The 27,600-nt window shown below is 38.0% G+C and overlaps 1 protein-coding gene across 2 annotated transcripts in view; it reads right to left on the bottom strand.

The window, feature by feature from the left end:
* TRAPPC9 (trafficking protein particle complex 9) overlaps positions 1–27,600 on the bottom strand; it is a 964,950-nt gene that overhangs the window by 433,304 nt on the left and 504,046 nt on the right. For both annotated transcript variants that reach the window (XM_027844988.1, XM_027844994.1), the window contains one exon: positions 20,969–21,079. In XM_027844988.1, coding sequence (XP_027700789.1) covers positions 20,969–21,079 — 111 coding nt within the window. The remainder of the gene's footprint in view (positions 1–20,968; positions 21,080–27,600) is intronic.

The following is a 27,600-nucleotide window of genomic DNA, read 5'->3' as shown; positions in this document are numbered from 1 at the left end:
AATTCAAGACCAGGTCATTATCACCAGAAATTATTGACAGATTTTCCTTAAGGAATCTAGACTCAATGATCAATCCTGATTATACAAGGACATAGTAGAAACTTTGAAGCACACTTCTACAGACTCCCCAAATTTAGCATTTACAGATTAACCCGGCAAAATACAACTTGCTGGATAGAATTATACAGCAGAAACTTACAATATTCAACAAAGTAAAAAATAAGTCACTGTACTACAAAAAGAGACCTCAAAATATCTTTGAGAATTCAAAAAATAAACTGTACTAGAACTGGAACATTACCACAGAAAGAACTGTTGCCCAAAAAAATTTCCCAGGAAGAACATTGATCCATAACAATTTAAGAACAATGATTTTTTAATAGATATCATCATACTAAATATCCATAACATCCAAGCTATGTGAAACAATAAGACTTCAAAAATAGAAGAGGTACCATTTCAATGAAAAATAATCTTAATATAATGTTGGTCTGGCCTCCTCTAGCATCTCCCCACATGGACAGGCAGAGGAACCTACTTCCCTGAATGGAAGTGCCTTGGGGAAACTGTGGAGTAAAAGTATACATTCTGTACATGGTTCTATTTTGCCAAAACCATGTAGTTAGAACAAGCCTTTGTTGACTGGCTACACAACCAGAACTGGAGGTGTCTTCAAAAAGGCCTAAGTCAGCCTTGCCCTAGCCTCAAAGGCTATTTCCTCCTTGGCTACACTTTTGGTAGATCTTTTGGACTGCTTAATAGATGGCATCTGGTAAGAGACAATGCCGTGAGAAGGGAGGCCTCCCCTCAAGGGCACCAGGTAGCATTGTGAACATTGGCCTGGGTTTGTTGCCTGACTTGGGAGCTTGTTGTTAAGTTTTAAGTGAAGAGAAAGTGTTGTCCTGATGTCCCAGCATCCAGGTTTTTGCAGCCAGCTTAGCAATGATGCCATGAAGAAAAAGAAGTGACCTTGGGAGTGATCTTTAGGATCCATCCCAGGGTGGCTGTGTGACAAGGACTCCCCCATCAGTCATGCCACATTGCGACATCAACTTGAGGTGGTTAATATTATATAGGAACTCTGCTAAGAGTAAAGCCACTCTTTTCAGAAATAGGGAATGGTGTACCACCAAGATATTACAGGAAAATGTTTGTACATTTGTTCATGCTATAACTTCACAGTAAATATCCCTTGGTAAAGTATAATTGATTTTAAACAGTTAAATGGAACTAGGGTGGTCAAGTCACTGGCAACTAACAACGAGGGGAATACAGACAATGGGAGACTTGAGCTGACAGTATTAAAGGAGAGAAATCCAAACCCCTGAGGGTACCCCTCCCTCAAACCTGAGAGCAGATACAGTAGCCTGGTTCTGGGAGAGCAAGCCAGAGCATACTTGTGGAAAGTAGTTTGACATAATGGAAAGTATATTGTGTTAAATGGGGGAAAACCTTCCTAAGCATTGGGGTGGTTTCCCCAGCAATGGAAGTCTTCAAGTAGAGAGAGGATGATCACTAGGAAGGGATGTTGTAGAAAGGACTCTTATTCAGATACAATTTGTATTTTACATCTTTTAAGGTTATTTCCAAATCTGGCCTCCTTTGATTCTGTAAAGAAATCTAGACTCAAATATAAGCTGAGACTCTTCGAAATTATAGTTCTATTTGGAATAGGAAGGGCCCTTAGCAGCCATCTAATGCAGCCCCCACATTCTACCAAAAAGGAAATTGAGGCCCAAAGAGGCTAATTACTGAACATCACCCTAAGGAGAAAGGCTTCAATTTGAAACCAGATTCTTTGATTTGAAATACAGTGCTATTTCCACCATACCACACAGCCTTGCTTTCTCTGCCAGAATTTCCTCATATGTAAAATGAGGAAGTTGGACTGAATCATGGATTCTTAATGTTTTTTGTGTCACAAACCCCTTTGGCATCTTGTGAAGTCCATAGGCCACTTTTCAGAACAATGTTTTTAAACGAACAAATTAAAATGCATAGGATTATGAAGGAAATCAATCATATTAAAATACATTTATCAAAATATTTTTAAACAAGTTCATGGATCTAAGGTTAAGGACTTTTGGACTGAATGATGTCTAGGGATCATTTCCACTTCTAACATTCTGTGATTCAAAATACTGAATTTGTAGTCAAGAGACCTGAGTTCAAATCCCAGATGCAATACTTACTATCTATGCAATTGACCTTGAGAACTCTAAATGACATAATCTCCAGGGATCAATTTCCTGGTCTAAAAAATTGTAAAGTAACACTCACATTATCTCTCTCAAAGGAATTTTGACGTTCTCAAAGTCAAATAGAAACAGATGCCTGGCATCTGCATGTAGATTTAGAAAATCATCAGCTAACATTATTTATGTTGTATTATGTTTTTATTTATTTTGTTAGAAATTTCCCAACTACATTTTAATCTGGCTCAGCACACTGCTCTAGGGTATGCTTCCAGTAATATTGCTCTAAAATTCTCCTCACTTCTCTGACTCAATGATACCACTGTCATCCCAGTCACAGAGACTCAGAATGTCACAATCATCTTTGATGCCTTGCCCTCTTCCTTACCTCTCCCATATCTGATCAGTTGTTAAATGCTGTCAATTTTAATTGTGCAATGGAATTTAAATTAATTTGATTCAATTTGTTATATGAGTAACTACTTCTGTAAGATGCTGTGCTGTTTCATGTGCCTACTATGTGTGAGGTAATTTACATATCTTATCTCTTTCACTCTTCTTAATAATCCTTTAAGTAAAGTACCAGAAGTATTTTTATCCCCATTTAAGAAATGAATTTGAGGTTTAGGGAGGTTAAGTATCCTACAAAACCATAAATTCAGAGTTGGAAGGTACCTCAGAAGGAAAATAATCTGACTACTTCATTTTATAGATGAGGAAATTGAGGTACACAAAGGTTAAGAGATTTGGCCATAGTCAGAGTTAGTGTGTATCAAAGTCAGGATTTAAACTCAGGTCTCTCCTAACCCTGAATTCAGGACTCTGTAGGGTGGCAGCAAGCATATTCTTTCAAAGGAAGTGTTAAACAGAATATCTATCCAGTGGTAACCTCAACAGGCCACCACAACCAACAGGAAAGGAGGGAGCAGGAAGAGTCAAAGATGATTTCAAGACTTAAGAAGTCTGCTAGCTCTAGCCCATCAGGTTTCTTTCCAAGGAATCATTTGTCCCACTTGCCTGAGAGCTTTCCATAATTCATCTGGATGCACCACCAAGATGAATGACAGGGCTGATATATTCAGATCATGATATAAATAAATCTTTCTACTGATGACAATGTTTGGAATCCTTCAATGCCAGACATGTTGTGTGCAGAATGTTAATGCAGAATCACTAAGGGATAAGTTGAAGTGAAGTGGGAATTTCAAGACATGTAATGAGATACTATCTATTACTATAAATCACAAAATGATTTATTCATATTACTGTTGTCATGAAATTTAATTTTTACAGTTTGATAATCATGGAAGAAACAATAATTACTATATCTAAGTTTTTCAACAAATTAAAGCAAATGCTATTGGCATTACATTATAATTTTTTTGAGACAGTTCATATAACTTCTTTTAGAAATTCCTGCTGTTGTACTTGGCCACCTTTAAAAACTGTAAATTAAAAGTCTAATTAAAATCATAGGATCATAGAATATTAGTGCTAGAAGGAATTTTTGAATAGAGGATATCAGAATTAAAGCATCCCATGGAGATCAATATAGTACATAACTCCCTCACAGTACATACAGATGAGGAAACCGAGGTCTAGACAAGGGAAATGATTTACTTGCCTAGAATCATAAAATATACGCAGCATGGTATATGAGCCAGGACCAAGACCTGGGTTTTCCAACTCCTGATCTAGCACTGTTTCAACTATACCAAGCTACCTCATATAATTACTCACACTTACAGACTGAGCAGCTATTAAGAGTTACTGTATTATCTCCTTTCATTGGAGATATTGCTATATTCATTAATGACTGCCAAAGAGTCTTTCAACTCCACAGAAAGATAAAATTCCATTTCAGACTGAAAAAAAAATGAAAGTATTTCTGAAATTATTCCATGCATATGAGTACATATTTATATCTTAATGTATGACAATAGGAGGAAGGTGTAGAGAAATCACTCATGAAGTATCACTTATGAAGTATAATTTAAATCAAAAGGAGCAGTAGGTTTTCTTGACATTCAATCCCACTATTAGGACATCAGCAATGAACATGAAAGAAAGAACTACGATGACAACAAAAAAAGAGGCTCTGTGATTCACGCATTCAACAAGCATTCTTAGTATCTACAGTGCTTGGTTATAGAAACCTAAAGATACAAGAGAAAGGTCCTGTTCCAAGGAGCTTAAAATCTAATAACAGAGAAAACCATACATATCAATAACTGTTACAGAAGGAGAATGAAGTAAGTATGAGGAGAGATGCAAGGAAGTGCTATGAAATACTTTTAGAGAGAAACCTCACCTTCATCTAAAGACTTCAGAGAAGACTGCATGGTACTTGAATTGGATTATGTGGGGAGGATCTTAAAGAGATGTAAATAAAAGTGGGAAAGCTACTTCAGACATGAGAGGTGGCATGAACAAAAGTCAGGGAATAGAAGAGGACAAGGCAAGAACAAGGGATGGTGAGTGGTATAGTAGTATTTGAAGGGAAATAATATCAGATAAGGCTGAAAAGGTAGGTTGAAGATATAATGAAAAGGACCTTGATTGGTAGTATCAGAAGTTTGTGCATTATTCATAATCATATAGAAAGGGTGGGATTTGCACATAAGGGATCAATAAGTAATTTTTTTTTAAAGTCAGTACCAGAAGAATTGTGTATCAGTTACATATATGAAGATAACTCAGGAGCATCACCAATGAGTTGTGTGGATGAGAGACCAGGTGCTTTTCCATGTGTGAATTATCACCTTCTGGGCTTGTATGTTTTTCCCCCATTTGGGTAGAAGTGAAAGGGGCTCATTTAAGTGACCTCCAAGGACTTTGCTATCTTTAATATTCCATGTAAGGCCCTTGCTCTTCTAACATTCTTATGTTTTAAAGATCCTTCTAGTTCTGACATTCTATGATCCTAAGAGGAATGACCATTTAACAGGTGACAGCAAGTGCTATTTTATTTTAAAGGCAAGAATGTTTTTCTATTGCTATATATTATCTCCATGGCATCTAGACCCCAGTATGGGTACTTTTATGTAGTTTCCCATACATTACTAATTTCTTTCCTTTGTCCTTCAATCGTTGCATTTGTTAAGCACCTACTATGTTCATGGCACTATGCTAAGCCCTGCGGATACAAAAAAAAGGCAAAAGAAGTCCCTGCTCTCAAGGAGCTGACTGTCTAATGGGGAAGAAAACATGCAAATAACGATATACAAACAAGATACAGATGTGGAGATAATCTCAGAAGGAAGGAACTAAGTTTAAGAGAACCAGGAAAGGCTTCTAGCAAAGGGTGAGAATTTAGCTGAGACTTGAAAGAAGTCAGGGAAGCTAGGAGACAGAGATAAAAGGGTAAATATTTCAGAAATAGGGAATAGCCAGTGAAAATGCTCACTCAAGAGATAGAGGATAGAGGCTTATAAGGAACAGAAAAGATGCCAGTGTTGGTGGATCACAGAGAACATGGGAGAAAAACAAGGTTTAAGGAGACTGGAAAGGAAGGAAGGTGCCATTTTATGAAGGGCTTTGAAAGCCAAATACAGGATTTTATATTTGATCCTGGAGTAATAGAGAGTTATTGGAGTTAAGTGAATGGGGAAAGCAGGGAGGCTTCTAGGGGGTTTAAATGGTCAAAACTCTGTTTTAGGTAGATTAGTTTGACAGCTGAATGGAAAATGGATTGGAGTAGAGAGACACTTGATGCAGGGAGACAACATAGCAGGCTACTGCAATAGTCCAAGCATGAGATGATATACCTTCACTAAGGTGGTGGCACTGTCAGAGGTGAGAAGGGAGCATATATGAGAGACATTACGAAGCAGAAACACTAGTATTCGACCATTTATTCACTATGGGAGGTGATAAAAAGTGAGGAGTGGAGAATGACACCTAGGTTTGGAACACAGGTGACTCAGGAAGATGGTGGTACACTCAACAGTAATGGGGAAGTTACAAGAAGGGGATGGTTTGGTAAGGTTGTCTGATGCCCTATTCTGGGCATGTCAGTTTTGTATTTTACCTACTATTAAATGCTGCAGAAAGGTCAAGAGGGTTAGAACTGAGAAAAGGCATCACATCTGTCAATTAAAAGATCAATAAACCAGTTTGAATTGCTAAGGGACACTGGTTAGTAAAACCAATCAAAGTCAAGGTCATAGCTCACTGTTATTGGGAGGGAACTTTAAAGACCATAAAGACCATTTGTCTCATTACTCAATTGAGAAAACTGAGGCCACGGGAAGGGAACTGACTTGCTAAATTCACAAGGACATTTGATAATAAGGTCAGGAAAAGCATTATGACCGCTAGAACTCCAGCGAAATTCAATGCTTTTTCTACCAAATACCATGAGCACAACTACCAGCACAGGCTGGTTTCACCAACTGGGAGCTGAATGAAAGTTAATCTGAGATTCCATCTTCCTTACAAGCCTCAGGAATCAGAAGGGAGCCCTGGAAGTGTCAGACAGTTAAGTCATTTCAAGAGAGGTCATCTAGGGAGGAATATAGACACTTTTCCAGAGGGGGAAAAAACTGCCCCATCCTAACCTAGAAGGAATAAAGATTACACTTAGCTAGCCATCTTCTTTTTCTACCCAACTCCTACCCTTAAACTAAGGGCCTTTAATATCCACTTAGAGGTTCCCTCAAACTCTCTAACCTTACAGTTCCTTAGTCTCCTTAAATCTCAATCTTTGTTACACCTCAGGCACAAATAAGGATGGTTACACACTACATCACTCAATCATCCATACATGTTCCATTTCCTAATTAAAAAGTGACATTATCTAATCATAACTCCCCATCATTTCACATCTTCCTATGTTTAACCCTTCCTACACATTTTTGCCTTCTCCACCTATTCTTTGTCAGTGCTAAGACCTCTGATTCCCTCCATCTGTTGCTCTGACTTCACTTTGCTCACTGCTAAATCTTAATCCAATAGTTAGCCATTTCAACTCCACACTGTCCTCTTCTCTTGAATCTCCTCGTCTTTTGTCATATTGCTGCTCTTCTCTTGTCAAACCCCAGCCTGAATTATTTTCCCTTCTGCTTGCTCAGCTCCTACCTAACAGCTATTAAACACAGCTGAAGGAAATCTCACAACCTTGTTAACTAGGTACATTACAAGGTCATGGTATTTAACTGCAATTGGGCCCTCCCTGAATAAAGAAGTCTTTTATATCTCCCTAATTGATTCACTAGCTCACTCTCAACAGAAGCTATTCCAAGTCTCTGCCATCTTCTAGCCTCCCACACCTCCTCCTTCCATCTTTACTCACCTCCCCCAAGAAGACCTTGCCTCTTTATTAAAATCATTCAAGTCATTCAACATGAGCTTCTCTAGTTTTCTTCATCTAAGAATTCCAATGATAGAATCCCCCACTCACTCCTCCTTTTCCCCAATCTCTGATAAAGAGGTGGTCCTCCTTGCTCCTCCCTCCCATCTTCTTCAATTGATTGCATCCTCAATCATCTCCTCTCTCTCAAATATTCATACTCTCCCTATCAGCTATTGCTAATAGGTCCATCTCCCCCATCCTTAAAAAAACTTGATGAGACCCTAGCATCTCTTTCATCTACCACTCTGTGTCTCTCCTCCCTTTCTCGGCCAAACTCCTTGAAAAAGCTATCTCTGTGGCCTGACCATACCAGATCTAAAACTGTATTACAAAGCAGCAATCATCAAAACTATTTGGTACTAAGAAGCAGAGTGGTGGATCAGTGGAATAGATTAGGTATACAAGACACACTAAAGTCAATAACTTTAGTAATCTACTGTTTGATAAACCAAAAGACTCCAAGTTCTGGGATAAGAACTCACTATTTGACAAAAACTCCAGGGAAAAGTAGAAAATAGTATGGCAGAAACGAGGCACAGACCAACATCTTACACTGTATACCAAGATAAGGTCAAATGGGTACATGATTTAGATATAAAGGCTGATACTAAAAGCAAATTGGGACAGCAAGGAATAGTTTACCTATCAGATCTATGGAGAAGGGAAGAATTTATGACCAAACAAGAAATAGAGAATATTATAAAATGCAAAACAGATAATTTTGATTACATTAAATTAAAAAGTTTTTGCACAAAGCCAATGCAACCAAAATTAGAAGATAAGCAGAAAGCTAGGAAACAATTTTTACAACCAGTGTCTCTGATAAAGGCCTCATTTCTAAAATATATAGAGAACCGAGTCGAATTTATAAGAATACAAGTCATTCACCAATTGATAAATGATCAAAGGATATGAACAGGCAGTTCTCACATGAAGAAATTAAAGCTATCTAAAGTCATACAAAAAATGCTCTAAATCACTATTGATTAGAGAAATGCAAATTAAAACAACTCTGAGGTACCACATGACACCTATCAGATTGGCTAACATGACAAAATAGGAAAATGATAAATGCTGGAGAAGATGTGGGAAAATTGGAACACTAATGCATTGTAAGTAGAGTTGTGAACTAATCCAACCATTCTGGAAAGCAATTTGGAACTATGCCCAAAGGACCATAAAACTGTGCATACCCTTTGATGCAGTAATACCACTTCTAAGTCTGTATCCCAAAGAGATTATATAAAAGGGAAAAGGACCCACACATACAAAAAATATTTTTAGCAGCTCTTTTCAGGGTTGCAAAGAATTGGAAATTGAGAAGATGCCCACCAATTGGGGGATGGCTGAACAAGTTGTGGTATATGAACGTAATGGAATACTATGGTTCCAGAAGAAATGATAAACAGGCAGATTTCAGAAAAACCTAGAAAGATTTACATGAATTGATGCTGAGTGAAGTGAGCAGAACCAAGGGAACACTGTACAGTAATAGCAACATAATGAGATGACCAACTTTGACAGACTTAGCTCTTCTCAGCAATGCAATGATCTAAGACGATTCCAAAAGACTCATGAAGGAAAATGCTATCCACATCCAGAGAAAGAACTACGGAGTCCATATGCAGATCAAAGCATACGATTGCTTCTTTTTTTGTATTTGTGTTTTTTCTTTCTCATGGTTTTCCCCTTTTGTTGTGATTCTTGTTTTTCAACATGAATAATGAGGAAATATGTTTAATATGATTGTACAAGTATAACCTATATCAGACTGCATGCCATCTTGGGGAAGGTGGAGAGGAGCAAGGGGGAAGATTTTACAACTCAAAATCTTAGAAATCTTAGAAAAGTCTTAGAAAAGTGAATGCTGAAAACTAAAAATTAATTAATTTTTAAAAAGCTATCTATGATCACTACCTCCACTTCCTCTCCTTTTACTCACTTTTCAATGCTGTGCAATTTGGCTTCTAACTTCATCTGAAATTTAGATGAAATTTAAATTTCATCTCTCCAAAGGCACCAAAGATCTGTTGTTTTTTTTCTCTCTCAGTATTAGTCCTTCTTGATCTATCTCCTTCATTTGACACTGTTGACCACTTGTTCCTATAGGATACTTTTACAAACTCTCTGAATTTTTCTGACATTATTATCTCCTCGTTCACTGCCTACATGTCTCAGTCTTCTTTTTGGATCATAATCTATATTAAGGCCCCCTATCTGTGGGTTTTCTGCAAGGTTCTATCCTGGGCCTTCTTTTCTTCTCCATCTACACTCTTTTTCTCTTGGTAATCTCATAAGCTCCCATGAATTTAACTATTATTTCCGTGCAGATGACTCCCAGATACATATACCCAATCCCAGTTTCCCCCAAGGCTCAGTAGAGTATCACCAATTGCATACTGGACATTTCAAACGGGGTGACCTGAAAACACCTTAAAATTAACATGTCCCAAACTGAACTCATTATCTTTCCCACTAAGCACCCCCTTCTTCCAAACTTTCCTATTTCTGTTGAGGGCCCAACCATTCTTCCAGGTTCATAAAGTCACCATTATCCTGGACTCTTCATTCTCTCTCATCCAACACATCTTATCAGCTACCAAATCTTGCTATTTTGACCTTAACAACATCTTTTGTATTCAACTCTGCTTCATTCTTACAGCTACCACTTTCATTTGGGTTCTCATTACTCTTACCATGATTATTGCAACATTTTCCTGTGGTTGACCTTGCCTCAACTCTTTATCTCAGAACATGCTACATACACACTGTTGACAAAGTAATTTTCCTCAAAAAAAAAAAAGGTCTGACGATACGACCCCCCTATTCAATCAAATCCAGTGTCTTCTGATGCCTCCAGGATAAACTATAAACTGTTCTGCTTAGCTTTTATACCATACCCAGCCTTGCCCAAACTTATCTTTCCAGCCTCATTATATATGAGGCTCCCATACTTGGTGATCCAGCCAAACTGGCCTTGTCTCTCCTCTTCCTCACACACAACGCTCCATTTCCTATCTGGTGCCTTTGCAGTGGTCATACCTCATACCTTGCCTGTCTGAGAGGAATCCTCTCTTCCTTTATGTGGGAGATCAAGTAGGATCTTCTATATGAAGCCTTTCCACGATTTCCTCAAATGTTAGTACCCTCTCTCCCAAACTACTGTGTATTTAACTACATTGTACATATTTATGTTTATTAACTTTATGATGTGGCTGACTTCTGCCCAGCAACAACGACAGCCTTGCTCAATCTATATCTGCCCAGTAAGAGGGGGCCCTATCTGTTCACAAGAAGACCTTGTTATTTTCTGTGCATGACTTACCCCTAATGTTTATGCCCACATCCTTGAATGTTGCAAGTTAAGTTCCCTGCTTTGTGACCACATCTCTGAACTGTTTTGTAAAGTACTCCACACACCTGCATCTCCTTTCCTGCCTCCCCTTACACACCTGCTTTCCCTTTCCTGACATCCTTCCTTGTGGTCAACTGCCCACATAGGAGCATACCCCCCCATCGCTAGCTGAGTGCCCAAAACTTGGGTATAAAAGTCAGCCCCTGTCTTATTCCAGGCTGCTAGTCTTCCCCTAGGACTAGCTCACCACTTTTGTGACAATAAAGCTCTCTTGCCTAGGAGAACATCTGCCCCCTGAACTTTTCCAGACAACTCGACTCCAAACATCATTTACCTCTTCATTTTATATTTATGCTGTATGTATTTTATATGTACTTGTTACTTCCCCATTAGAATATTCTTGATACCTGTATCTCAGGAACTAGAATGGGTGTCAGGACATAGAAGAGCAACAATAAGACAAAAGGAAAAACAGCTCACTAAATACTTGCCAATTGAGTTATTGATTTATTAACATAAAACCAAAGCTGATATTCAGATAGTGATTTCTGGCTTACTGAATTTTCCTCCAAACTCCCCTATGAGGTAGATAGGACAGATATAATTTTTGCCATTTTACAGAGGAAAAAAAAATGAAGAGCAACATGAATGAAGTGGCTTCTCCATAGGTGGTACTTGTTAGAGCTGGGATTTGAACCCAGATCATCTGAGCTGTAAGTTGGGTGCTCTGTCCCTTGAAAAACGCACTCCTCCATTAGCTCCTTAATTTGGGTAAAAATGAACTTGATGAAAAGGAATGCCTAACCTCAAGATAGCAAGGGTAAGAAGAACTTTATTTTTAGTTTTGTGGCCAGTAAGGAGCATAGGTAAATTGAAATGCTCTAGGCCATGTTTCATTCATTAGATTTGCCTGAAATGAAATAAAGTGATGGTCTTTGATCAAAGAAACAATTGTCTAACAGGACCTTACAGAAAGTCACAGGTGGAGAGATGAGTCACTATTTTGGAAAGGACCTTTAAAAAAGAACCCATGAAGGTAAAAGGTACTTTCTATGACATACTGTTTAAATGTTATTTAAAAAAAACAAATCTCATTAACATCAAACACCTCCACCTAAGAATTATGTTTGCAACAATGAGTCAGGAAAGTTTGAGAAAAAAACCTGAATAATGGTTCCCATTTCACTAACTTTAAAGTTGCTAAATACTTTTCTCCCAACAACCCTTCAGGACAGTAGTGTAGATATTACTGTCCTCATTTGATAGTGAAGCTGGCTCTCCTGGGGACACACGATACAGTGCCTTCCCCAGTTGGAAGCAGTAGTTACATTTCTTATTAATGTCTTGCTCCTCGAGGTCTTCAGTTAACTTATATGTAAGCTTTTTAAAGGTTAAAAAAGTGCTTTACTTAGGTTATCTTATTTGATCACCACAACAAATGTTTGAGATTGGTACCACAAGTATTTTTATCTTGAAGCAGTGGGGCAACATAGAGTCAGGAGCACCAGACATGAACTCAGAAAGATCTGAGTTCAAATGATACCTCAATTATTAGCTGTGGGACCCTGGGCAAGTCATTTGACCTCTTACTCTCACTTCCCTTTTCAGTAAAATGGGGATCATAATGGCACCTAGGTTGTTATGGGGCATTAAGTGAAATAATATATGTAGGAAGCACTTTGTAAATTTTATTGTTATTCTTATTGATTCAAAATTCAATTACTAAAACTGAGAATTAGAAAGATGAAGTAAAATGCTCATGGTCCTGACCCTCAAATGTAAACCTCTTTCCATTACAACATATGTACTTTTTAAATTTTTATAAAACATATGGTCTTTTCTATAACTCCATATGAACTGTTGTTCCTCCTAATGGAGGGCCAGTTTATTTGAAATCTGCAGGTAATTTCCAGGCCTCGTTTGAAGATCCTCTCATTACCAAACTCTACCTGAGTCCTTGCAGGTGGGCAGATTGGGCTTATCTCCTCTCCTCCCTCAGCTCTGTCTACCCTATGGTAGAGTTATTAATTTGGATAGAATAGCCAAAGTGTATCTATTAATTTGACCTTTTTGCTCAGTCCTGTACAACTCTTTGTGACCCCGTTAGTTTTCTTGACAAAGATACTGGAGCGGTTTATTATTTCCTTCTCCAGCTCAGATGAGGAAACTGAGGCAAATAGAGTGAAGTGACTTGGTCAGGGTCAGCTAGTAAGTGTCTAAGGCTGAATTTGAATTCCTGACTCCAGGCCTGGTGCTCTATCCACTGTGCCACCTAGCTGCCCCAATTTGACCTTTACTTCCTAGATAATGTCAAGATGAATATGGATTTGAATTCTGAATGATAAAATCTTTACTTTGAAGTAGTGTGTGAATAGTTGTAAGAACACTGAATTTGCAGACAGGATAACTAGGTTCAAATATTGGCTTTGAGATTTACTAGCTGTGTGACTCTGTCCAAGTCACTTAACCTCTCAAGGTGTCAGGAAACTTTCTATGACTCTAAGGTGCAGAGCAGCTGCAGATCTGCATTGATGGATGGAGTTTAAAGGGGAAGATGTATGATATACCAGTTAAATCACAGGTCTGTACAAAAAAAAAAAGTACCTATCCCATGCAGTTATTATGGGAGGGCTTTATTAGTTAAGGCCTTGGTAAACCACTTCGTGTTACATAAATATGAGTTATTAATATTATCCTGGAGATCAAAGGGAACAAGTGTTAGGGGGAACTTACATTTCAATTGTTAAAATCTGCTAAGCTCTGGTGGCAGAAAGCATCCATTTAGCCTGAACACCCATAGAAATGTCCCATATCCCACTGTTTTATAATCTGTAAATGGCCTCCAATTCTTATGGAAGGAAATAGATTATAAATCTTAAATGAATAACAGAACATCTATTTTTTTCTTTTTCATTTATTTACATTTAGTTTTTAACATTCACTTCCTCAAGATTTTGAGTTCCAAATTTTCTCCCATCTCATCCCTCCCCCCACCTCAAGATGGCATGCATTCTGTATACCCCTTCCTCTAATCTCCCCTCCTTTCTATCGCTCCCCCCACTTCTCTTATCCCCTCTAACCCTTCTATTTTTGTGTAGGGCAGGATATATGTCAATACCCCATTTCCTGTATTTCTTATTTCCCAGGTGCATGTGAAAACAATTTTTTTTAATATGTATTTTTAAAACTTTGGGTTACAAATTTTTTCCCTTCCTCCCTCCCCACCCACCCTCATTGAAAAGACAAGCATCTCGATACAGGTTATAGATTGTGTAGTCATGCAAAACATTTCCATAGTAGTGAAAAACTGTTGTATATTTGTTGTGAAAAACTAAGTATATTTCCCTTCATCCTATCCAACCCCCAATTTATTCTATTCTCTCTTTTGACCCTGTCCCTCCTCAGAAGTGTTTGCTTTTGATTATCCCCTCCCCCAATCTGCCCTCCCCTCTATCATCCCCCTGCTCTCTTGTCCCCTTCCCCCCCTTATTTTCCTGTAGGGTAACAATAGATTTCCATACACCATTGTGTATGTTATTCCCTCCTTAAGCCAAATCCTATGAGAATAAGATTCACTCATTCCCTCTCACTTTCCCCCATTTCCCCTCCACTGTAAAAGCCTTTTCTTGTCTGTTTCATGTGACATAATTTACCACATTCTACCTCTCCCTTTCTCCTTCTTCCAGTATAATCCTCTCTTATCCCTTAATTTTATACTCCAGATATCACCCCTTCATCTTCAACTCACCCTGTGCCCTCTATCTATCTATCTATCTATCTATCTATCTATCTATCTATCTATCTATCTATCTATCTATCCATATATTTTTTCCCTCCAACTACCCTAATACTGACAATGGTCTCATGAGTTACAAATATCATCTTTCCATGTAGGAATGTAAACAGTTCAACCTTCATAAGTCTCTTATGATTTCTCTTTCCTATTTACCTCTTCATGTTCCACTTGAGTATTGTATTTGAAAGTCAAATTTTCTATTCAGCTCTGGTCTTTTCATCAAGAATGCTTGAAAGTCCTCTATTTCACCGAATTACCATTTTTTACCCTGAAGGATTACACTCAGTTTTGCTGGGCAGGTGATTCTTGATTGTAACTCTGTGTCCTTTGCCCTCTGGAATATCATACTCCATGCCCTGTGGTCCCTTAATGTAGAAGCTGCTAAATCTTGTGTTATCCTGATTGTGTTTCCAAAATACTTGAATTGTTTCTTTCTGGCTGCTTGTAATATTTTCTCCTTGACCTGGGAACTCTGAAATTTGGCTACAATATTCCTAGGAGTTTTCCTTTGGGGATCTCTTTCAGGAGGAGATCGGTGGATTCTTTCCATTTCTATTTTGCCATCTGATTCTAAAATATCAGGGTAGTTTTCCTTGATAATTTCTTGAAAGATGATATCTAGGCTCTTTTTTTGATCATGGCTTTTAGATAGTTCAATAAATTTTAAATTCTCTCTCCTGGATCTATTTTCCAGGTCAGTTGTTTTTCCAATGAGATATTTCACATTCTCTTCTATTTTTTCATTCTTTTGGATTTGTTTTACAGTGCCTTGATTTCTCACATAGTCACTAGCTTCCAATTGCTCCATTCTAATTTTTAAGGAAATCTTTTCTTCAGTAAGCTTTTGGCCTTCCTTTTCCATTTAGCCAATTTTGCTTTTTAGGGCATTCTTCTCATTGGCTTTTTGGACCTCTTTTGCCATTTGGGTTAGGCTATTTTTTAAGGTGTTATTTTCTTCAGTATTTTTTTGGGTCTCCTTTAGCAAGCTGTTGACTTGTTTTTCATGATTTTCTTGCATCACTCTCAGTTTTTCCTCTACTTTTCTTACTTGCTTCTTAAAATTCTTTTTGAGGTCTTCCAATGCAGGGGACTGATTCACATTTTTCTTGGAGGCTTTGGATGTAGGAGCTTTGGCTTTGTTGTCTTCTTCTGGTTGTATGTTTTGATCTTCTTTGTCACCAAGTTAGATAATATAGTCTGACTCTTTTTGCACTGCTTGCTCATGATCCCAGCCAATTACTTGAGTTTTAAACTCTTTGTTAAGGTAGGGGTCTGTTTCCAGTGTGGAAAATGTACTGTCCCAAGCTTCAGGGGTTTTGTGCAGCTGTTTTTAGAGATAGTTCTAGGGACCTGTAAATTTTCAGTTCTTCCAAGGTAGTATGATCAAGGGCAAGGTGTTTACTCCTTTCCTGGTCTGTGCTCTGGTCTGTGAGTGACCACAAGCACTCTTTTCTGTCTTGGAGCTGTGAGGAGGATTTCCTCTCCACTGCCACTACAAGCTCCACCATGCCAGCACTCCTCCTCGCCCCCAACTGCCACCCAGAATTGTGACCTAGATCCAAGCACAGGCAAAGCAAGAGAATCCTGCTTTAGCACCAATAAAGAGATCCCTGCAATCTCCCTCTGATCAGCCACTCAATTCCCCCTCAGTATGTGGGCACTCAGGGACTGGAGCCAAGACCATGGCGCTTCTCTCTCTCATTGCAGACTTAGACTTTTCCCACTGACCTAAGTTGTCTTTGGCATTAGTGGGGTGAGAAGTCAGGAAACTGCCACAGCTGCCTGTGATTCAGTCCTCTGAGGCCTGCTCCAGGTTTGCTGTGACCTGCGTGCCCACACCAAACTGCGTTCCTCTCCTAGCCCAGCACAACAGACCTTTCCAATCAACCATCCATGTTGTCTTGGGCTGGAAATTTGTTTCACTTTGTCTTTTTGTGAGTTCAGCTGCTTTAGAATTTGTTTAGAGCCATTTTTATAGGTATTTGGAGGGGTTGGGGGGGAGAGCTCAAGCAAGTCACTGCTTTTCCTCTGCCATCCTGGCTCTGCCCCCCCAGAATATCTATTAATGGATGAAGCTTATTTTCCTGAGGCCAAATGATAAACCAAATGAAATGGTTTATTATTATTTATATCAATAAAACCACAATTATAAAGTGCCTTAGAGTACTTTCCCTTTAGCAACCAGAAGAGATAAAGGCAACATTATACTGAAGTTCTCATATTAGAAATATGGAAATTGACAGGGTAAGTGACTTGTCTACATAAGTTATGTAAGTATAGGTACTGTGTATTATTATGGACCATGACTTTAAGGAGCAGAAGGTATGATGCCACAAAGATCACTGAAGGTCATCAAAAGGGCATGAGACCAGCAACTTCTGACCATCCCTTCTCTGAATGATGGAGTCCCTCCAACTTGCTTCCAAATAATAGCTTCCCAGATACAGTGTGATAAACTGAAGAAGCACATGAGAGTAAGCCCTGGACATATTGGTATTTTGTATAAACTTATCCCAAAAAGATGGGACTACCAGAAGGGTCTATATGGGGGATGGTTCAGCAAGAATCAGATCTATCTCCTCCTAAGGACTAGGGATCTAATTTTCTCATTTTGACATATAGGCCAAACACATTCTTTCCTCCACCAGATGTTGATTGCTTAGTGACCTCCAAAGGGCCCCAGAGTCTGAAAAACTTCAGTAACAAGTGGAGCCAACTTCTATAGAGCTGTCTGAAGACCAAGAGTGTTTGGAATCTTTTGGGAAATGTCCAAATGGCTCCAAAAGGAGATAAAGTCTGCTATCCTCCTGGGAAGCACAAGGAGCTGATGAGATCCTTTTACCAAGCTGAGAGAAGATATCCCAATGTTTAGGAAAACATGCAAATTATTCATGGATCTCTTTTCCCGAGGGATAAACCACAGACCAGGAGGCCTTCATATCATCCCATCTAACTGAATAGACTGTACATCCCTTAATTTCTTCATGAGAAACAACCCTCTATTAAACAATAAAGGGGTTCTTCCAAGAGAAATTGAACAACCCCTTTCAACATGTAACTTCTAAACTCTGGATCTTTTCACACCAATAGGGACAAGAGATCATCAGAGGATGCCATGTGCCTTTCTGACCCAAAGACAGCACATGGGACATGGAATAGAATATCCCTGCCCTGGTGAATAAGTTGGTTGGGGAAACGAGAGAATGGGCAGGGAGAGAGATTGGCTTATTATTCTTGAACAAAAATTCTTATACATTTATTATTTGCAAGACACTATTCGAGGTGCTGGGTAAACATAGCTACTCAACTGGCCACACTCATCCAGCAACATAACCATATGAAGTCTCACCTCTGGTTATGGCTGAATTTGTAACAGTTATCCTAGCATTCCTTCAGGTTGCATAACTACAGCTAAATTTGCACCATGAGGAAGTCTGTGAAACTTGGGGAACCAGGCCTAGACTTTATATCAAGGCTTGAAATAACTAAATAACTAGAGGCAGGAACTCAGGAACTATGTGGTATTTGTGCTCCCAACTGTACTCCCAACACTGCTAGAAGAAATTCCTGGAACAGATATATGACACATTCAGTCATAGCCTCCTGCCAGACCCTAATCATAGCTCTTTCTCCAAGGCATTAATCACTACACAATTGTGCAACTAACCCAGTTATAAGAGCACAACTTTTGTCTAACCAGATAAATTCACTAATCAAGACAAGAGATATTACTTGTAAATAATTTTTTGCAAAAGAATTGTCAAAAGGTCACCATATAGCCCTTTACCTGACCACAACAATATCTGCTCAGAAAAGTAGGAAGTTATAACTCTGTCAAAACAATGTCACTCGATGCCATCATCATTTGAGACAAGTGTCCAATGAACTTGATACCTAACCTGATAGATCAGTTAGACTAGTGGTATTCACCAAATTAAATATTTGGGGGAAACGTGATCTGAATTCAGAGGAGAAGAGAGTGGAAGATAGCCTGCTTGACCTGGCATAGTCTTCATCAAGACAGGGGTATTCTCTTCCATGTAAAAAAAAATAACCTTGAATTTGCTCAGAGATTTATGAACTCAAGATTTCAAGACTTGCAAAAAATAAGCTGGTGTGCTAGAGACTCCACCAAGCAGGCTGAATTGATCTGAACCATCCTATGGCACTAACAACAATAACAACAGCTTTTTGACAGGTTGTAGAAATTATCATTTGAGAGAGCCAGAATTTCTCTATCACATAAGAGTCTGGCAGGGAGGTATTGTGGGTGTGTATAAGGTTGAGGCTGTATTAAAACAGTAAAGCCCTACATCAACAGTGGGTTCCTAATTTTTTTAAAAAATTTATTTTATTTATTAGCATTGCTTCATTCTTTTACTTTTTTCTTTCTTTCTTTCTTTTTTTTTTCGTAAGGCACTCAGTGTTAAGTGACTTGCCCAAGGTCACACAGGTAGTAAGTGTCAAGTGTCTGAGGCCAGATTTAAACTCAGGTCCTCCTGACTCCAAGGCTGGAGCTCTATCCACTGTGCCACCTAGCTGCCCCTCATTTTCTTTTTTCACTGATAGTTCCTTTCAAAGTACAGAAACATCACAAGACATTCAAAATATTTGTTGAACCTAATTAATGTCAGATGTGAAAACATATTCAATTATCTGAAGTACCAATTTATTTCTACCCTTATCTTGATCTACTCAGGCCCATAGACTTTTAGAGGCTAGATACAAAGCCCACCAAACATTTGCCAATGTGTTCAGAATATTCAGTTATGTCTATAGGCAAAGGACTCTGGGGATACCAGCACACTTGCTACAACCCCTGACAAGTCCCTACAATGCCTGCGACAAGTGGACTTGCTTCGCATCTCAAAGATACGATGTGAATCTGGTGATACTAGAAAGCTTAATTCTTTCCCTCTGTTGGATCTCCCTCCTCCTCCTTCACTGAAGCCACCTACCTGTTGTTGAAATAAAATATCAGGCTCCATGGCATTCCTTGTCATATTACCTCTGATCAGAGTCCCCCAGTTCTCATTTATGAATGCTATCCATGATTCTCAACTAAAAGTAACACTCTTAATAACACATTAGATCGAGTCTAGAACACAGAGAGAAGACACAATCTGAAGCCTGAAACAGTGTCTTTCATGCTTTCTACCATCAAGACTACTGGCTCAACTGTGCATATAGCATGGAACGACACTACAATGGCACTGATTTATCTAGCCAAAAGGTATCCTTTTTAAATGAACTATAATTCATCTCCAATTTTTTCCTCTGTCTTATCTTCTGTACTGCTATTCCCATGGTCAATGATAATTTGGGTGATTTGGAGCTTTCCAAAATATACCCTGTAGGAAGACAATCAACATAAGAATAGAGAGGAGAGGGCAACCACCAACACATCCTCAAGGAATCTTAGAAATAAAGAATGTTTTCATGACCCGTAGACCAACAAATCTTTCTAGAGGCTGGCAAATCTCTTCCATTAAGCCAACAGTGAGGCCATAGCCTACCAAAGAGGACTGCTATCCTGCCTGCATAACTATTTTGTCTACCCATCATTGTGTCAGAATCACCTTGACCCTGAACAATAATCAAAGAATCCTTCCCCAACCCTGGTAATTAGGGACAGAAAAGAGAAAAACGGTCCAGAAAATCCTAGACATATGCAGAAAACCTGGCCCCTTCAATATCAGATAGATTGTATGGCCTCAAATTGAAAGACCGTGTGAGAACAGACTGTGCTATCACTGTCATCTACACTTTTCCCTGTGTAGTGCGTTCATTCAAACAGACACTGAACAGACTTTTCAAATTTATGAACCAGTGCTGTAAACTTGATTTAGTACTCTAGACACTTTTAGCTTGACCCAACACAGGCTTTAAAAAGATATCTTTTTTTTTTAACTCTCCACACTTCTGCATTTCGTGGTGAAAATGGCAGCTGGCAGTTACTACCAGTGATGTCTATCCAGGTCTGAGGAAGCAGTTGGCATGGAGACTCAGAGCAGCTGCATCACCAAGGGAAAGCTACTTAGTATACAAGAGTGCCCAGGTACTAGATAGCCTGCCACTTGAGGAAACAAACACTTTTCTCTAGCATGGATGAGCCATAATTTCTGGAAACTCTTCTACTTCCTAATGACTAAGATGGATACTAACACCAATGTCCCATCAAATTTACCAGCCTGTTAAATGGCTGAATCCTTGGCACTGATATTATACCAAAAAAAGGAATAAGTTCATTAATATGTAGAAGCACTTACCTTTGACATTCCCCAGCATGTAGAATGAGCTCTTCATTGTTCTTAGCACTGATAGTTAGCTCATGCTCTGTGGAGTTGAATACATCCAGAAGCAGATGGCATTGACGGGTACTGGGTGGAAAAGATATAGACATACTATTAAAAAAAAATCATATTCACCTTTCACCCTCAAAGAGGAAACTGAAAAATTCTTAACTTTTTAAGCCATTGTCCTTCCCTTGTCCTCTCATTCTTGCCTACCTCCTCCTCCCCCAGAATATTGCTTCTATTCAGGGACATTTGCAGACCAGAAATTTAATTTTTAAAATATTGGATATGAAGTGAATTCCACCAAGCTAACAACAGGCTACACCGTTAAGTAGAATCACAGAATCTCACAATTGGCAAGGACCTAAATGAAAACTAGTCCAAAAATCAGCAGTCAAGAATCATTTATTAAGTACCTATTATGTGCCAGGCATTGTGCTAAATGTTGTAGGAAGGAGGGAAGAAAGGAGGGAAGAGAAAGAAAGACAGAAAGACAGAAAGAAAGAAAGAAAGAAAGAAAGAAAGAAAGAAAGAAAGAAAGAAAGAAAGAAAGAAAGAAAGAAAGAAAGAAAGAGAGAGAAAAAGACAGAAACAGAAAGAAAGACAGAAAGACAGACAGAAAGAAAGAAAGAAAGAAAGAAAGAAAGAAAGAAAGAAAGAGAAAGAAAGAAAGAAAGAAAGAAAGAAAGAAAAAGAAAGAAAGAAAGAAAAGTCTCTGTTCTCAAGAAGCTTACAATCTAATGGGGGAAAACGATACACTAAAAGCTGATGAGGAAAACAGGAAAAGGTACCCAAAGCAGAGGTATAGTGAAGAAGTCAGACAAAGTCCCAGAGTAGTACAGCCAGGTGAGAATACATACATAAACAAGAGTTCCTGTTACAATATCCCAAACAATCAATCATCGAAGCTCCACTTAAAATACTTCCAGTGACTAAAAAAAGCACCAGCTCTTGAAATAGTTCTAATTGTTAGGGGCGCTTCTTCATGTTATCAAGCCAAAACTGATTTCTATATAAATTATACCTACTGTTTCTGATTCTATTCTTTGAGGCCAAACAAAGCCAAGCTAATCACTTCTCCACATGATAACTCTCAAAGTACTTAAGGAAAATATCAAGTCTCTCCTAAATATTTTATTTTCTAGGCTCAATCTCTCAAGTTCCATTAGCTAATCCTTGAAGCAAAGGCTTATTGACTACTTCCAGTGAGGGTGGGAAGAGAAGGCCTCACAGCTAAGAGCTGGACTAGAGGGCCTTGGAGGTTCTGATTTTGTGATTCTATGAATGGCAGTTTCCAGTCCTCTTGCAATCTTGGTCACCCTTAGACAAAATCTAGCCTAAGAAGTATAAATAGATCTAGAATACCAATGCCCAAAAGAGCTAGGTGAAAAAAGATCTGTGAATAGATAAACATCCTCACTGGTGATGTAAGAGAGACAATATACCTTGTCATTTCAGCAAAATGTAGCTGCCAGAGATTGGAAATAGAAATTTAAGCCCTTCTCAGATTCCCACATTTAAAAAGTCAAGGTGAGAAGTCAACTGTTCTGCATGTAGGAAGAAGCATTCCTTTCCCACTGTGAACAGCTTTCTAGGAGGCAGCATAACAGTGTAAAAATGCAAGGCTTTAAGTCAGAAGAGTTAGGGTCAATTCCTCACTTTCTTCTACTTAGAAGGCACATATAACTTTTGATAAGACACTTTGCTTCTATGCAGTTTAGTCAATCAGTCAGTGAACTGATTCGTTAAGCACCTGCTATGTGTCAGGCATCTTTGCTAAGCACTGGAGACATAAAGAAAGGCAAAAAAACAGTCCCTCCTCTCAAGGAGTTCACAGTTTAATGAGGAGAAAATTCACAAACAATTATGATATAGATGACTATAAACAGAATAAACTGAGATCATATCAGATGAAATGGATTAAAAGCAAGGAGAATCAGAAAAAGAAGACTTGTAGAAGGTGGAACTTTAGCTGAGAAGTGGAGGGTTGTGTTTGAGGAACAGCAAAAGAGATCAGTGTCACTGTACTAGATGGAAGAATGGAAATACACAAAGATACTAGGTTACTAAGGGCTCTAAGAAGAAACAAAGCTATCACTCTTTGCATATGATATGATGGTATACTTAGAGAATCCTAGAGAATCAAGTGAAAAAATTACTTGAAATAATAAACAACTTTAGCAAAGTTGCAGGATATAAAATAAATCCACATAAATCACTGGCATTTCTATATGTTACCAACAAAATCAACAGCAAGAGATAGAAAGAGAAATTCCATTTAAAGTTGCTGTAGACATTATAAAATATTTAGGAGTCTACCTGCCAAAACAAACCCAGGAACTATATGAACACAGTTACAAAACACTTTTCACACAAACAGAGTCAGGTCTAAATAATTGGAAAAACATCAGTTGCTCATGGGTAGGCTGAGCTAATATAATAAAAATGACAATTCTACCTAAATTTATTTATTCAGTGCCATACCAATCAAACTACCAAAAATTATTTTAGAGAGCTAGAAAAAATAATAACAAGATTCATCTAGAAGAACAAAAGGTCCAGAATATCAAGGGAACTAATGAAAAGAAACACTAGCGAAGGTGGCCTAGCCATACCAGATCTTAAATTGTATTATAAAGCAGCAATCATCAAAACTACTTGGTACTGGCTAAGAATTAGAGTGGTGGATCAGTGGAATAGGTTAGGTACACAAGACATAGTAGTCAATGACTACAGTAATCTACTGTTTGATAAACCCAAAGACCCCAGCTTCTGGGATAAGAACTCACTATTTGACAAAAACTGCTGGGAAAACTGGAAAAGAGTGTGGCAGAAACTAGGCATAGACCAAAATCTTACACCATATACCAAAATAAAGTCAAAATGGGTAGATTTAGATATAAAGGCTGGTACTATAAGCAAACTAGGACAGCAAGAAAAGTTTTACTGTCAGATTTACGGAGAACAGAAGAATTTATGACCAAACAAGAGATAGAGAACATTATGAAATGCAAAACATATAATTTTGATTACACTAAATTGCAAAGTTTTTTTGCACAAAGCCAATGCAACCAAGATTAGGAGGGAAGCAGAAAACTGGGAAAGAATTTTTACAACCTCATTTCTAAAACATATAGAGAGCTAAGTCAAATTTATAAGAACACAAGTCATTCCCCAATTGATAAATGGTCAAAGGATATGAACAGGCAGTTTTCAGAGGAAAAAATGAAAGCTATCTATAGTCATATGAAAAAATGCTTTAAGTCACTATTGATTAGAGAAATGCAAATCAAAATGACTCTGGGGTATCACATCACACCTATCAGATTGGCTAACATGACAAAACAGGAAAATGATAAATGTTGGAGAAGATGTGGAAACATTGGAACACTAATACATTGTTGGATATCTATAAAAATAACTATATAATCTTGTTGAAGAAGTTATACAGTTATATGTGGAAGATTAGCTAATAAAATCTAGTGATACATTATAAGTATCAAAAGATCAGGAAAAGCAATAGGTATTAGAGGAAGTCAAAGAAGGGAGAGATTATTATGGAGCAGTATAGTCCTATAAGGCATGACAATAGAAACAGTGCTTTAAAGTCCGAACAGGTCAAAAAAAAAAAACCAATCTTAACACTAGAACTACACCTCAAAGGTCATCCAGTTTAGCCCCAACCTGAAGCAAGAGTAATTTTTACCCCAGCAAGTGGTCATCAAGCCTCTGAAAACTTCTACCTTTAAAAGTAGGCCAATCTATGTTTTGAAAGATTCGTACTGGTAAGCTTGGCCTTATATGGAACTAAAATCTACTTCTTTGCCATTTCTGCCATTGGTTTCTACTCAGTGGCACCAAGAAAATAAGTTTAATCCCTCTTTCCCATAATAATCATTCAGATATTAGAATGCATGATTGGGTACAAAAGGGGCAAGAGGGGGCAGTATGGATGGAATCCTAATAAAGCTGCCCCCAGTTTTATTAGAGGCAGCCCCAACATTCTAACTTCCTTATGGGACCCACGGAATAGTAGGTATGCCCTGATTTAACCATAAAATCTGGCTTTAACCACACCTCAGGCTCCCAGACTCAATATAACCACTGTCCCTAGCTAGCCATTGCCCTCAGATCCAATTCACATATTTGAACAGATGTGTCCTTGTACTCAACCACAATCACATCATCCATTTAGCCCAAGATAGGAGCACAATACCTAACTATCCATCTTGACCAGACAGGACCACAATAGCTAGCCAATCAGAAAGCAGCAAGAGCAGAATGTCTGACCACTAAACCATAGAAGGGACGCCTCCCCTACTACCTAATACCTTAACAAACCCCTCCTGCCTTTTAAATATTCATAATTTCTGTTGTGTAATCAGCATCATTACACTATAAATTTACCTATGTTGTCTTACTAAGTTGTTGGGTGCCACCACAATATACCATGAAACTACAACAGTATTAGAAAACAATAAGAGAGCCAAAAAGTTAGTATGTATCAGAATTGAGACCTGAATCCAGAGCCCCTGACGTCAAACCTAGCACTCTATTCTTTCTCTATTTCTCTAATACTCCATTTTCTTTACTTCCATACTTTGCCAACTGATTTATGAAAAAAGAAGTTCTTGTCCAAGAATACGGAGCATGCAGTTGGGGCATCATTAACACGCCCACAAGATATTCTTAGAAAATCCATTTTACAATATATTACAAATATGAGTTCCTTTCCAGGGAAGCAGGTAAGTACCCTGTCATGCTGACTGCATGTCCTTAAAATACTCTTTTCCTAAGGCTGTTTATTTGAGTTTAACTCTAGAAGGGCGGAGTGGCCTACTCTAATGGAGTTACAGTGAATGTGAGACAGTCATTCATTCTGACAGCCATCAACGCCCAGCCTACTCAGTCAGCTCAAGGCAAGCGAAGCCTTGAAGAATGAAGATCTATTACACCCTTGTCATAACTTCATGAAATCTTTAATCACAGCAAAATCTTTCATCAGTAAAATGAACTTGTAAAATGTTTATCGGGGGAAAGGAATCCAAGTTAAACTGAGGGAAATGAAAGAGCAAATTATTACATATAAAGCAAGATGCATACAAACAGTAATATATTTTATAAATTATATAAATGTATATGTACGCACACATACCTATGAATATATACACAAATATAAATTACATACATATGCATGTATGATATGTCCATATGTAAGTATATATGGACATGCATACACATAGTTGCATAGAAGGGACCACAGCAATTTATGACGACCACATATTAAGGCATGGAAGGATGTAGTCTGTGTTGATAAGAAGAAGGTTTGTGCTGATGAAACAACAGATTCTTAAAGTATTAAGGAATGCACTTCTGTAAATATCTATATACATCTATCTATATACAGATATCTATACATATATGTATATATACATATATACATTCATATACATACACACATAGATTATGTTTCCCCTTAAAACCACCAATTAGAAAATTTCATGGAAGTTAATAGATCTAATACAATTGTCAGATGTCTCTTTTCTTTTCCTTCTTCTCTTTTTTTACTTAGGGGCTACCTCTATGTAAGGTTTTTATTCATTACCAAGAGTGACATTTCCATTTCACTATAGCTTCTCACTTCCTAACACATGTTCAGACACTAACCTCTGTCCCCTATCTGCCAAAGCCCTGGTCCTTTAAGAATCAAAATCATAGTATTACAGAATCCCAAGTCAAAAGAAGACCATCAGAGGCCATCAAGTTCAAACCAAATCTGACCAAAAATCTTCTCTACAAAAGTAAAAAATTAACAAAGGAGAAGTACAGAGACAACAACTGGATCATTCATAAGAGATATAAGTATATTTGTGGCCCTAGTATAGACTCCACTGTAAATTAAGCAACAAATAGGAATATATGTACTACCAACAAAACAATGTCAACTAATTATTCAATATTAAAATAACTGAAATACAAGGAATCTATAGTTTGGCACTGTGAGAAAAATATCTTTAAAATAACCGTAACACAAAAAAGTATGCTTCCTTTCTCTTTTCCCCTGAATTTGCTCCATCTGGTTATCAATTGTTGCCATCCTACCTTTTAGTCTTTGTTTCATACTAGACTGCTCCCTGTCTTCAAAACACACTCTGTTCTCTCTTCCTGTTTGCTCATGCTATTCCCTATGCCTGGAATGGCTGTCCTTCCTTTCTTGGTTGCAGAATTTCTACCGATTACCTGATGTAAAACTCAAATGCCAACTGGCTCTGTATCATCATTCACTAGGCTTCCTTCATACAAAAGTATGATAATATCTAATGCAGCAAATTTATAAACTGTTGGGATTTCTCAAATGAATCCTTCCACAAAGACCTGGAATTAACAAACATGTGTTTATCATGCACCCATGTCCAGAACACCACATATGCCCCTACAGGGATGATAAAGATGAAATCACTGTCACAATTATCTTCAAAGATCTCATAGTCAAATAATAAGTGATGCGACCTACTTTTAAGAAATATATCCTAACATGCATACCCAAATAAGGCTTATCCTTCAAAACAGTCCAATAATAGAATCACTGCTATTACTCGGCCTCT

This window comes from Vombatus ursinus, unplaced genomic scaffold (assembly GCF_900497805.2).
Source record: "Vombatus ursinus unplaced genomic scaffold, bare-nosed wombat genome assembly UNPS02005236.1, whole genome shotgun sequence".
NCBI lineage: Eukaryota > Metazoa > Chordata > Mammalia > Diprotodontia > Vombatidae > Vombatus > Vombatus ursinus.
Note: the sequence above shows the minus strand (reverse complement) of the source record. Positions and strands in the feature narration are given on the sequence as shown.